Below are 13,789 nucleotides of genomic sequence, written 5' to 3'. Positions count from 1 at the left end.
GGTCCGGGCTGGGGATTCGAACCCGCCACCTTAGGTGTACGTGGCTGGCGCCTTAGCCGGTTGAGCTATAGGCGCCGAGCCCAAGATCTTTTTCTAAAAGAAAAAATTGCTGGGCCAGGTGCAGTGGCTCATGCCTATAATCCTAGCACTCTGGGAGGCCGAGGAAGGTGGATTGCTTGAGTTCAGGAGTCTGAGACCAGTCTGAGCAAAAGGGAGACCATGTCTCTAAAAATAGCCAGGCATGGAGGCACACACTTGTAGTCCCTGTTTTCTAAATATGATCATCAATAATTCTTTTATTTATTTATTTTTTTGGAAACCGGGTCTTGTTCCATTGCCCGGGCTGGAGTACAAGTGGCATCATCATAGCTCACTGCACCCTCCAACTTCTGGGGTCAAGTGCTTCAGCCTGCTGGGTAGCTGGAACTACAAGTATGTACCAGCTAATTTTTCTATTTTTGTAGAAACAGGATCTTGCTACGTTTCTTAGGCTGGTCTTGAACTCCTATCCTCAAGAGATCCTTCCATCTCAGCCTCCGAAAGTGTTAGGATTATAGAAGTGAGCAACCACACCTAGCCTTTCTATAATTCATGTGTAGGGCAGGCCATGTAGAGAATAAAGATGGTATTCTATTGGAAATGAATATTCATTAGAGGCAAAAACTTTAGGCTTTATTGGGCTTTTTTTTCTAACCCAACATATTCTGATCAATAACAGCGGCTGAATTCAAAATTTAATCTCACCTTGAGAAACCGATTTGTAAAAAGTCACTTAGGTAAATTTCATATAACTCCTATACCCCAACTTGAAAATCAATGTTCTCGGGTTCTTTTTTTTTTGAGACAGAGCCTTAAGCTGTCACCCTGGGTAGAGTGTCGTGGCATCACAGCTCACAGCAACCTCCAACTCCTGGGCTCAAGCAATTCTCCTGCCTCTGCATCCCAAGTAGCTGGGACTACAGGTGCCCGCTACAACGCCCGTCTATTTTTTGGTTGCAGCCGTCATTGTTGTTTGGTGGGTCCGGGCTGGATTCAAACTGGCCACCTCAGGTGTATGTGGCTGGCGCCTTAGCCACTTGAGCCACTGGTGCTGAGCCAATGTTCTGGGGTTCTATCCTATTAGGATTTAACAAAGAAATATTTGGGCGAGTATATAAGACATAAATAAAACCAGTGCAAAAATCGGATAGAGCTGAGGAATGAACATACTCAATGTCTCCGGGTACTGTTAGTGATTCTGTTAGAAAGAGGGGAACACCAATAAAAACCAACCTTCGTAGGTTGAGGAGATTCAGGAGGAAACAAGAAAGTCCCTCTAGGGAAGAATACCCCTCTTTACTGGTCTGATTTTTTAACATAGAGACCCTAGTGAGGTTCCTGACTATAAAAGGTAAGAGAAAGGGTTTGGCTCTATCATGACAGCATTGAAGATAGCTAATGACACTGCTGGGTAGAGCCAGGAAGTGTTTTGAAATGATGATATGGGGCAGCGCCTGTGGAGTAGGACACTGGCCCCATATGCTGGAGGTGGCAGGTTCAAACACAGCCCCGGCCAAAAACTTCCAAAAAAAAAATAGAAATGATGATATGAACAGTCCACTATCTTTCCCAACAAAGGTGAATTAATGTTAAAAACAATGCATATACAAACAAAACAAACTTTTTATCAAAAAAGTGAACTAAATTGAGAAAGATAACAGAAGTTTGGTCTTTCCTTATGGCAAGTAACAGAGAAGTAACACAAGACCTACCCAACAGCAGCGCCCTCTCTGCCAAAAGCCTTCTGTGGGGCTAAGCACTTATTTAAGGGCTGTGTGGCCTGGTCACTCAGGGGAGCAGGACTTTCTGGCTCCTACTATTATTTCAGGAAAAGTATCCCTAGAGTTTGTTGAGGGGGCTGGGAACCTGCAGCCCATCTCACGTGTGTAGGAAGGGAAGAACAGAACCAGCAGGTAGGGAAGCCACACCTCTATGTCTGGTCACCAGATTTCTCAAAGACTACAAAAAGTAGCCCTAAGTACACTATGTTAAAAATCTGGCAGCTGTTTCATGTTTTTAGGAGTGACGTGTTCATCAAGGCAGAGGCAACACTAGAAACGAAACCCTATGGCTGGTGGGTCTGGGAGCTGCAGCGGTAAGACATCAGCCCTCGTACTGGTGTTGGCAACCTACAGCCTGCAGGCCAAACCAGCCTGCTGCTTGTTACTACGTGGCCCGGGAGCTAAGAATAGGTTTACACTTTTAAATGGTTGGGGTGGGGGGAAAAAACGGGCAACTCATTCAGCACCCATGAAAATGATAAGAGATTCAAATTTCTCTGTCTGTAAGTAAAGCCTCACTGGCACACAGTCACACACCCATTTGTTTACATACTGTCCATGGCTCCTTTCAAAATATCAAAGCAGCGGCTCGGCGCCTGTGGCTCAACCGGCTAAGGCGCCAGCCACGTACACCTAAGGTGGCGGGTTCGAATCCCCAGCCCGGACCCGCCAAACAACAATGACGGCTGCAACCAAAAAAAAATAGCCGGGCGTTGTGGTGGGCGCCTGTGGTCCCAGCTACTTGGGAGGCTGAGGCAGGAGACTCGCTTGAGCCCAGGAGTTGGAGGTTGCTGTGAGCGTGATGCCATGGCACTGTACCCAGGGGGATAGCTTGAGGCTCCGTCTCAAAAAAAAAAAAACAAAAAAACAAAAAAACAAAATATCAAAGCAGAGTTGTGTAGACCTATGTGGCCTACAAAGCCTAAAATATTTAAATCGATCTGGCCTTATAGAAAATGTTTGCCAATCTTTGCTCTTGATGACTTAAGCTTATAGTCAAAGTATACGCACACACAAAAAGAGTAAACAAAGCCTAGAAGAAATGGCAGTGGAGTAGCACAGGGTGGCACTCAGATGAGAACTGGCGCACCAACCTGAGTTCCAATGTTCTTCCCACTATTGTGTCACCAAGAGATTTTTCCTGAACAATCTATTTTTCTTTTCTTTTTTTTTGAGACAGAGTCTCACTCTGTCACTCAGGCTAGAGTGCCACAGCATCAGCCTACGCCACAGCAATCTCAAACTGCTGGGTTCAAGAGATCCTCCTACCTCAGCCTCCTGAGTAGCTGGGACAATAGGCACTGCCACAACGTCCAGCTAATTTTTCTATTTTTAGTAGAGATGGGGTCTTGCTCTTGCTCAGGCTGGTCTCTCCTCCTGAGCTCAAGCATTCTACTCACCTCAGTCTCCCAGAGTACTGGGACTGTAAGCGTGAGCCACTGCACCCAGCCTCTGAACGATCTATTAAAATGTATAAATTTATCTCATTCCAGACCGTTGGTTTCCTTGCTTTTCCTGTTGTTCTGGTCTAACTATGTCAGTAATGTTAACTTATTTCTATAAAAGGTACACATAGAAAAGGTAAAGTCTGATGAGTAAGGAAATCAAAACTAGAGTTCAAATTTACTTTGAGTACTCAGAGATTGTTGTCCTCTTTTATTCTCTATTGTTAATACCAAATCTATACGATAAATCATATTAAAAGCTGCGCTCAGTGTTCCTTTGAAAATCAACAAAATACCCCCTCCCTTCTAGTTATCAACATGGAGGCCTGGTCAGTGACTAAAACATTCTTGTCAACTTCGTCTGAAGGCTGCATGACACTTACCAACTGGGATGTTTGAGGTGGTCACAGCAGTAGCATGGGATGAATGGGAGGGCATTGTCATGGTAACAATTGTACTCGTGGGAGCTTGTGTGTGTGACACAGACCCTGAAATGGGGAAAAAAGGAAATTCTTAAAAATGGCTTCTCTACATGCTACAGATTCTCAAAAACCATGGGAAAGCTGTTTCTTTACAGCCTATTTGTTTTTTTCTGACAGAGGTGAGAAATGAAAGATTAATTTAGCCTTTATACCTCATTTTTCTCCAGCAGGAAGAGGAGCAATGGTACAGACTTACCAGCTGTGGTTGCTGAAGGAATGGTGTTGGTTGCCAGAATAGGTGCTACTGTTGCTGCAGCCACTGGTGTACCAGTACTGAAGATCGTTTTCTGTGGGGAGAATCCCACAACAGAGTATAAAGAACATTTCCCACTCCAGTCTAAAGGCAATCACTGCCTTCAGTATTGCCCATGCTTAGCAAGTCTGCATAATTCTGGTTCTAACCCCACAAGGAACATAGACGGTTTTTCACCTCTCATTTTACCTGAGCCATCGTATGAAGCTGCTGTTTTGGCGTCCCTAATGCAGGGTGAGATGGTAGTGTGATTCTTGTTGTCACATCTCGTGACTGGGCAGGACGCTGAATACTAATTGCTGCAGATGGTGGATGCTGGATAGACAAAGTTGGCCTACTGAAAAGATAACAAAGACATTATGATTTATAACTTGTCCACAGACACAATGCAGGCAGTCAAGGACGCCTATTATCTTGTTGCTAGATTACAGCCATGCAAGCTGCATATTTTCATAGGTCTGTAAAGTCACAGTTAAGCCAACAATTGGTCTTTAATCTCACCAATGAAGAAAAGGGCCCAGTGAATTTCTCTCCTGAAACTGCCTAAAGTTTCATTTTATAAGGCATCAATTTGTACTATAAACTAAAAAAATTAATCTCTAGTTGTTCTCAGTACCTTTAACATAATCCACACTCCATAACAATACTGAGTAGGCATTATTGCAACAGCTGCATTGCACTCTGTGGAAAATCTGAAGATACACAATAAAGTTCTCATATTGTAATTTTCATAAATTTCCTGAGGGAAAATTACAGAAAACCTTGATCAACAGCAGCTTCATTTGTGATCCTTGAAGCAACAGCTTTCCCCTAATGTTATTATCACTCCTTACCAGATAGAAGAATGCTCTTGAGGCTGGGTGCCCATAGCTCAGTGGTTAGGCTGCCAGCCACATACACTGAGTGAGGCAGGTGGGTTTGAACCTGACCCGGACCTGCTAAACAACAATGATAACTGCAACAAAAAAATAGCCAGGCCTTGTGGCAGGTGCCTGTAGTCCCAGCTACTTGGGAGGCTGAGGCAAGAGAATCACTTAAGTCCAAGAGTTTGAGGTTGCTGTGAGCTGTGACACCACAGTACTCTACTGAGGGTGACATAGTGAGACTCTCTCAACAAAACAAAAGAAGAAGAATGCTCTTCAAATGATAAAAAGTTACACAGGTATGACTGGTTAATGATTCACAGGGATATCAACACAGGATGTCAAATAAATTGGGAGCAAGCTACTGAAACTACGTTAAGGGCAAAACAACTTGACGATGTAACAGAGTTGGCTTTTCAAATCAGAGGCAGGAAAATAATCTACTTAATAATGGTGTTGAGAAGACTATGCAATAATTTGGAAAAAATCAAATTGGATCCATACTGCACACAGTACGCTAGATAAACACTAAAATGAGCAAAGATTTAAGGCAACTAAAATGTATATGAAGAAAAGATGGGGAAATTCTCTTATAATCTTGGAGTGGGGGAGACCTTTCTATTTTAAAATCCAAAAGCTATAATAGAGAAGACTGGTATATTTGACTATGTGAACAAATAAATCTATACTATAAGTAAATTCACATGGTAAGTAAATTCAAAAGACTTGAAGATAAAAGTATAATCTTCCTATTTTGCTAAGAACTCCTAGAAACTAAGAAAAATGATAGCCCAATAAAAACTAGGCAAAGGAAATGAAAACACAAATGGTTCCTTAACAAAACAAAAAGATGCTTCCTGCTTGCTTTGGCAGCACATATCCTAAAACTCAAATGATACAACAGAAGACTGGCATGGCCCCTACATGAGGATGGCACACAAGTTCAGAGCATTCTATATATATATATACACACATACATATTTATTTATTTATTTTGCAGTTTTTGGCTGGGGCTGGGTTTGAAATCGCCACCTCCAGCATATGGGGTCAGTGTCCTGTCCTACTCCTTTGAGCCACAGGTGCCGCCCTCTATATATTTATTTTTAAGAAAAGGACAAGAAAAGATGCTCACTCTCACTCCTAAGTAGAGAAATGCAATTTAAGATACTTTTTTTTTTTTTTGAGATAGAGCCTTAAGCTATTCCCCTGGGTAGAGTACCATGGCATCACAGCTCACAGCAACCTCCAACTCCTGGGCTCAAGTGAGTCTCCTGCCTCTGCCTCCCAAGTAGCTGTGACCACAGGTGCCCGCCACAATGCCCAGCTATTTTTTGGCTGCAGCTGTCATTGTTGTTTGGTGGGCCTGAGCTGGATTCAAACCCACCAGCTCAGGCATATGTGGCTGGCACCCTAGTGACTTGAGCCACAGGCACTGTGCCCAATTTAAGATACATGGAGAATATATTGCTCATCTATCAGACTGAAAAAAATCTGGAGGAAGTATAAACTGGTATAAACCCAAAGGCAGGTGATTCGATGGTAGATATCAAAACTATAATTGAACATACCCTTTGATCACTATGGGGAAAAGACCCTTCATATATTCTTGCACACATGCACAATGACAAAAGTCTCAGGTTATTCACTGTGAAATCTTCTCTGATAGCACGGACTAGGAACAACCTCAAGTCTACTCACACAATATACTGCTATATTCCCACTAAAAGAGCAATGAAACAGTGTGCTGCATTTTATTTATTTGTTTTTTACAGCTAGATAATCAGTATCAATATATGTTACTGTATTTTTAAAAAGGGAAATATATAAACTATTCTTTTGGGTAGAAAGGAAAAGAGAACTATATGTGAATTTGACTATATTTACATAAAGAAATGCTATGAGTACAGCCTAAATTTCTTAGCAGGTTACCTTCGAAAGGCAATGTGGCCTTGTAGATGAGGCACAGAGGCTTATACTCCCTATTGTATGCATTTTATGCTTTTATATTTTGGAACCATGTGCTATAAATTAGGAAGAAGAAAACATGGTAAACTGAGCTGTAAGGTAACAACTTGATTGGGACGGTGTGTCTCTGGCTAACCAATATTTTATCATAAGGAGCCTTTCTCAAACAGCTTTAACAAATCAGACCTGGCGGGATATCAATTAAAAAAACTTACGATATGATAAAAAGATGATTTTCTCCCCTACAGAAAGAGAATGAAATGGGTTATTATTCTAGAAAACTACCACAAGGTAGCAATGGAATTTGGTGGAACTTATGTAGGAGAAAACCAACTAGTAGAGACTAGACTTTTTTTTTTTAGAGACAGAGTCTCATTTTGTCACCCTTGGTAGAGTGCCATGGCATCACAGCTCACAGCAACCTCTAGCTCTTGGGCTTAGGTGATTCTCTTGCCTTAGCCTCCCAAGTAGCTGGGACTACAAGCACCCGCCACAACACATGGCTATGTTTTTGTTGCAGTGTGGCTGGGGCCAGGTTTGAACCTGTCACCTTGGTATATGGGGCCAGCGCCCTACTCACTGAGCCACAGGCACCGCCCTAGAGCCTGGGTTTTTAATAGTTGTTGAAGTAGGTCACCAAGTACACTATTATGAAAGCTACCCTCTAACAACACTTACAATTAAAAACATTCCGAGAGCTAGCAGTGGCTCATGACTGTAATCCTGGGAGGCTGAAGCTGGTGGATCCCTGAGCTCGGGAGTTCAAGACCAGCCCAAGCAAGAATAAGACTCCATCTCTACTAAAAAACTAGCCAGGTGTGGTGGTATGGTACACGCTCACAGTCCCAGGTACTCGGGAGGCTAAGGCAAGAGTATCACTTGAGTCCAAGAGTTTGAGGTTGCTCCAAGCTACAATGATGCCAGACACTCTACTGAGGGCGACAGAGACTCTGTCTCAAGAAAACAAAACATTCAGAGAGATAAACATACACATAATTACACTAATAACAGATTTCAAGATTGATGAACCTAATATAAAAACAATTTTGAAGAAGAATGCTTACAAAATCACCTGGAAAGGATCTCAAATCAATTAAATGCACTCATATTTTAAGAAGTCTAGTGCAGCCTGTAGTCCCAGCTACTTGGGAGGCTAAGGCAAGAGAATAACTTAGAGCCCAACAGTTTGAGGTTGCTGTGAGCTGTGACACCATGGCACTCTACCAAGGGCGACATAAGCTCTGTCTCCAAAAAAAAAAAAAAGAGGTCTAGTGTACACAAAAATATACCCCTCAAAAATTTCATATTAAACATGAAGAATGCTTTCAAAAATTTTTTAAAGCACAGACAACAGTAGTCATTGATTTTCATTTAGTCTAATGAAAAATAACAAACGTTAATGCTGATTACATGCTAAGCACAATTTAAGTGCTTTACATATGAGGTAGGTATTATGATGGCCACTTTTTAGATGAGGAAATTGAGGCATTTACTATCTGACACAGCACACATCCACAAACACACACTGAGGTATATCATCACAAACATGTAACAGCATATGCCAAAATGCAGTACGGCCAAACACTGGGCATAATGCAGCCAAAACAAAAGAATGAGTCCGAGCACTATGTATTAATGTGGAGTCATTTCCAGAACATCACAGGTCATTATAAAATTTTTGAGATACACAAAAGTCAGGAAACATAAAATCCGTGAAGAAGGAAACAAATGAAGTCTTCCCAGCAATACGAATAACCTGAGCAAGCTGAAATTTGCATGGATGAATCAGAAATGACACTGTCGACTGTGTTTCTTGGAAGTGAAATAATGGACCATAACACAATCTGTCTCGAAGCTTTTGTAGTGACCTATATATCCAAAAAAAAAAAAGGCAAGGGACAGAACGGCACACAGGATGCCAAATTAAAATTGTAATACTCAAGTCACCTTTGACTTCTGCAGTTACGAGATACAAAATACAGTATGCAAGACAACAAATGTTATTGTAATTTTAATACAGTTTTTTCCTTTCTCAAAAGATGTATACATTTTTTGGCACCCTCTATACATATAAATATGCTCTATTTTTTGTAGCAAGGGAGCAGATACAAGGAAAATGAGTTTATATATACATACTTTTGCAAAAAGGAACTCTGAGAACGCAGACATGAGAATATCAAAAGGGTGATGTAGCAAGAGCAGACAGCAACATGGTGAGGACAGGGAAACTCACAAAATCAACTTTCCTTGACTTTTAAACCAAATACATTTTACATGTTTTAAAAAGTTAAACTAAAAGAAAAAAATAATAAAAAGAAAGTTAAATTAAAAGAAATAAAGCAAATACTAAAGTTAAAAATCAGGCAAACAGGTCAGGCACACCTACAATCCTAGCCATCTGGGAAGCAGAAGCAGGAGGACCACGTTAGCTCAGGACAGTGGTTCTCAACCTGTAGGTTGCGACCCACGGGAACTGAACTAAAGGGCTGCAGCTTTAGGAAGGTTGAGAATCACTGGCTTAGGAGATCAAGACCATCAAGAGCAAGAGCAAGACCCTGTCTCCATTTGAAGATAGGAAAAATTAGGTGGTGCCTGTAGCTCAGTCAGCAAGGGCGCCAGCCACATACACCTAGGGTGGCGGGTTTGCACCTGGCCCAGGTCTGCTAAGCAACAATGACAACTCCAAAAAATATCTGGGCATTGTGGCAGGCCCCTGTAGCCCCAGCTACTTGGGAGGCTGAGGCAAGAGAATCACTTAAGCCCGAGAATTGGAGGTTGCTGTGAGCTGTGATGCCACAGCATTCTACCCAGAGCAATAGCTTGAGACTCTTGTCTCCAAAAAAGAAAAAAGGAAAAATTAGCCAGGTATGGTGGTATGCACCTATAGTCCCAGCACTCTGGGAGGCCAAGGCAGAACGATTGGTTGAGCCTAGGAGTTTGATGGTGCAGTGAACTAGGCTACTGCCATAGCACTCTAGTCTGGGCAAAGAGTAAGACTGCCCAAAAAAGAAAAAAGAAAAAATCCAAACAAATTATCCTCACTGTATATTAAATTACTGAATGGATAAGCAAAAGGTTACCTTAGAATAATATGGAAAATTGTTACTTGTGACAGTGATATTCCTCATTATGTACCTTTTTTGTTTATATTATGGAACATATGATTAAAAATTAGGAAAAGAATCATTTCATGTAATTTTTGAACACATTCTTAATCTGTTTAGCAAAATCTAAACAGAGACCAAAAAGCTGTGAAGTCAGTTCACTCAGTGATTATGAACAGTAATCTAAAGAAAATAAGGGGTTAATTTATGACAAGTAGACATATATGACTTTAAATTGTTACTCCCAAAGTACTTCTTGTATATTACAGGATAAAAAAAAAGCCACAGTCATGTACTAAATAATGATGCTATAGTCAATGGCAGATTGCACATAAAATGGTGGCCCCATAGATTATACCAGTTAAAAAATTTCGATCACCTAATAAAGTCATAGCATAATTGCTTTATTTTAAAAATCAATTCAGTGAGCCTAGTGTGTCATGTTCAGTAGTCTACAGTAGTGTATAGTAATGTATAGTAATGTCTATATGTGTCACATTCAGTAGTTTATAGTAGTGTATAGCAATGTCTGTATGTGTCATGTTCAGTAGTCTACAGTAGTGTATAGTAGTGTATAGTAATGTCTATGTGTGTCACATTCAGTAGTTTATAGTAGTGTACAGTAATGTCTATATGTGTCATGTTCAGTAGTCTACAGTAGTGTATAGTAATGGCCTGTGTGTGTCACGTTCAGTAGTCTACAGTAGTGTATAGTAACGCCTATATGTGTCACATTCAGTAGTCTACAGTAGTGTATAGTAATGTATTAATGTCTATGTGTGTCACATTCAGTAGTTTATAGTAGTGTATAGTAATGTCTGTATGTGTCATGTTCAGTAGTCTACAGTAGTGTATAGTAATGTCTATATGTGTCACATTCAGTAGTCTACAGTAGTGTATAGTAACGTCTATATGTGTCACATTCAGTAGTCTATAGTAGTGTATAGTAATGTCTACGTGTGTCATGTTCAGTAGTCTACAGTAGTGTACAGTAACGTCTATATGTGTCACATTCAGTAGTCTACAGTAGTGTATAGTAATGTATAGTAATGTCTGTATGTGTCACATTCAGTAGTCTACAGTAGTGTACAGTAACGTCTATATGTGTCACGTTCAGTACTCTACAGTAGTGTACAGTAACGTCTACATGTGTCACGTTCAGTACTCTACAGTAGTGTACAGTAACGTCTACGTGTGTCACGTTCAGTAGTCTACAGTATAGTAACATCTACGTGTGTCACATCAGTAGTCTACAGTAGTGTACAGTAACGTCTACGTGTGTCACATCAGTAGTCTACAGTAGTGTACAGTAACGTCTACGTGTGTCACGTTCAGTAGTCTACAGTATAGTAACATCTACGTGTCACATCAGTAGTCTACAGTAGTGTACAGTAACGTCTACGTGTGTCACATCAGTAGTCTACAGTAGTGTATAGTAACGTCTACGTGTGTCACATTCAGTAGTCTACAGTAGTGTATAGTAACGTCTATATGTGTCACATTCGGTAGTCTACAGTAGTGTATAGTAACATCTATATGTGTCACATTCAGTAGTCTACAGTAGTGTACAGTAACGTCTACATGTGTCACGTTCAGTAGTCTACCATAGTGTACAGTAACGTCTACGTGTGTCACGTTCAGTAGTCTACAGTAGTGTACAGTAACATCTACGTGTGTCACATCAGTAGTCTACAGCAGTGTACAGTAACGTCTACGTGTCACATCAGTAGTCTACAGTAGTGTATAGTAACGTCTACGTGTGTCACATTCAGTAGTCTACAGTAGTGTACAGTAACATCTATATGTGTCACATTCAGTAGTCTACAGTAGTGTACAGTAATGTCTACGTGTCACATTCAGTAGTCTACCGTAGTGTACAGTAACGTCTACGTGTATCACGTTCAGTAGTCTACCGTAGTGTACAGTAACATCTACGTGTGTCACGTTCAGTAGTCTACCGTAGTGTACAGTAACATCTACGTGTGTCACGTTCAGTAGTCTACAGTAATGTACAGTAACATCTACGTGTGTCACATCAGTAGTCTACAGTAGTGTACAGTAACGTCTACGTGTCACATCAGTAGTCTATAGTAGTGTATAGTAACGTCTACATGTGTCACATTCAGTAGTCTACAGTAGTGTATAATAATGTCTACGTGTGTCATGTTCAGTAGTCTACAGTAGTGTATAGTAATGTCTACGTGTGTCATGTTCAGTAGTCTACAGCAGTGTATAGTAATGTCTACATATGTCGTGTTCAGGAAGTTTACAGTAGTGTATAGTAATGTCTACGTGTGTCATGTTCAGCAGTCTACAGTAGTGTATAGTAATGTCTACGTGTGTCATGTTCAGTAGTCTATAGTAGTGTAATGTCTACATATGTCGTGTTCAGGAAGTCTACAGTAGTGTATAGTAATGTCTACATATGTCGTGTTCAGGAAGTCTACAGTAGTGTATAGTAACATCTAGGTTTCTGCATTCACTCACCACTCATTCACTGACTCACCCAGAGCAATTTCCAGCCCAGCACATTCAATTCATAGTAAGTGGCCTGTACAGACATACCATCATTTTATTATTTATTTATTTTTTGAGACAGAGTCTCAAACTGTTGTCCTGGGAAGAGTGTTGTGGTGTTGCAGCTCATACCAACCTGCAACTCTTAGGCTCAATCAATCCTTTTGCCTCAGTTTGTTTGTTGGATTCTCTATTTTAGTAGAGACGGAAGTCTTGCTTTGATCAGGCTGGTCTAGAACGCATGAGCTTAAGCAATCCACCCACCTGGGCCTCCCAGAGTGCTATGCTGGGCCTGGCCACATACCATCATTTTAACCTTTTATACCACATTTTTGCTCTCTCTTTTCTATGTTTAGATGTAGTTAGATACATAAATACTTATCATTATGTTACAAATGCCCATGGTACTCAATATGTTAGTACACTGGACAGGTTTGTAGCCTAGGAGCAATAGGCCAGACCACAGTCCCTAGGCTACACCATCTAGGGTTAAGTACACTCTATGATCTTTGCACAAAGTTAAAATCATCTAATTATGCAATTCTCAGAACATATCCTCAGTGTTAAGCAACAGATGGCTGCATAAAATCTTAGAAAGGGAAAAAATGATGTTGAATTTCATTCAGAAATACCAGCATAAAGATACAACTATCTTTACTACACTCAATCTTGTCCCAAGAAATCACACTGATAGCAAAAGCAGTGATATCCCAAAACAAATGAGCACTTCCTACACCAAGATCTTAGGTTCTAAATACTAACCTCCACTAAAAAGAAATAAAGAGAATTGGCTGAGATTTCAAAATTAGCAAAGATGGAAAGCGCCTAAGACATGTATCAGAAAGAAAGAAGTACTCAAAGGTTAATACTTTTGTCATCAAAAGAATACTCAAGGTTCTTACTAACCAAATTTAGTGAAACTGGGAGAAAAAGAAAGGGCCTTTGGTTAAAACATGTTGAATAAATAACATCTTTGATTCCACTGTGACAACCCTCTGACCAAAAAAAAGGTCAGAGAGATTAAGGTCTCTCAGAAAGTGCTCCCTAATCTATTGTCTTCATCACTACATTACGCATGGAGTGTCCCTTATCTAGAGATATTCCGGATTTCAAATTTAGGAATATATGTACCGTATACCTACTGGTTCAGCATCACTCACGCAAAAAATCAGAAATGTTCCAAATGACCACTGCCTTTGAGCGCCATGTTAGTGCTCAAAATTTTTTTGGATTTTGAAGCATTTTGGAAATCAGACGTTTGGATTAGAAATACTCAACCTGGCTTGGCGCCTGTGGCTCAAGCGGCTAAGGCGCCAGCCACATACACCTAAGGTGGCGGG

General features: G+C 40.7%; 1 protein-coding gene and 1 non-coding gene across 5 annotated transcripts in view; one reads left to right on the top strand and one right to left on the bottom strand.

Annotated features, from left to right (window-relative positions):
* The window catches only part of SAP130 (Sin3A associated protein 130), a 102,611-nt gene that overhangs the window by 61,516 nt on the left and 27,306 nt on the right, over positions 1-13,789 (bottom strand). For all 4 annotated transcript variants that reach the window (XM_023519385.1, XM_023519386.1, XM_003800327.3 and 1 more), the window contains exons 8-10: positions 4,190-4,337; positions 3,944-4,034; positions 3,649-3,753 (exon numbers count right to left, since the gene is read on the bottom strand). In XM_023519385.1, the coding sequence (XP_023375153.1) occupies positions 3,649-3,753; positions 3,944-4,034; positions 4,190-4,337 (344 nt within the window). The remainder of the gene's footprint in view (positions 1-3,648; positions 3,754-3,943; positions 4,035-4,189; positions 4,338-13,789) is intronic.
* LOC111728616 lies at positions 5,725-5,828 on the top strand. Its single transcript, XR_002775857.1, has one exon. It is a non-coding gene; the product is annotated as a U6 spliceosomal RNA (small nuclear RNA).

Source organism: Otolemur garnettii, unplaced genomic scaffold (assembly GCF_000181295.1).
Source record: "Otolemur garnettii isolate 467f Iridium unplaced genomic scaffold, OtoGar3 scaffold00173, whole genome shotgun sequence".
In the NCBI taxonomy this organism is placed as follows: Eukaryota; Metazoa; Chordata; class Mammalia; order Primates; family Galagidae; genus Otolemur; species Otolemur garnettii.
The sequence above is the reverse complement of the archived record's forward strand: the minus strand, read 5'-3'. Positions and strand labels throughout refer to the sequence as shown.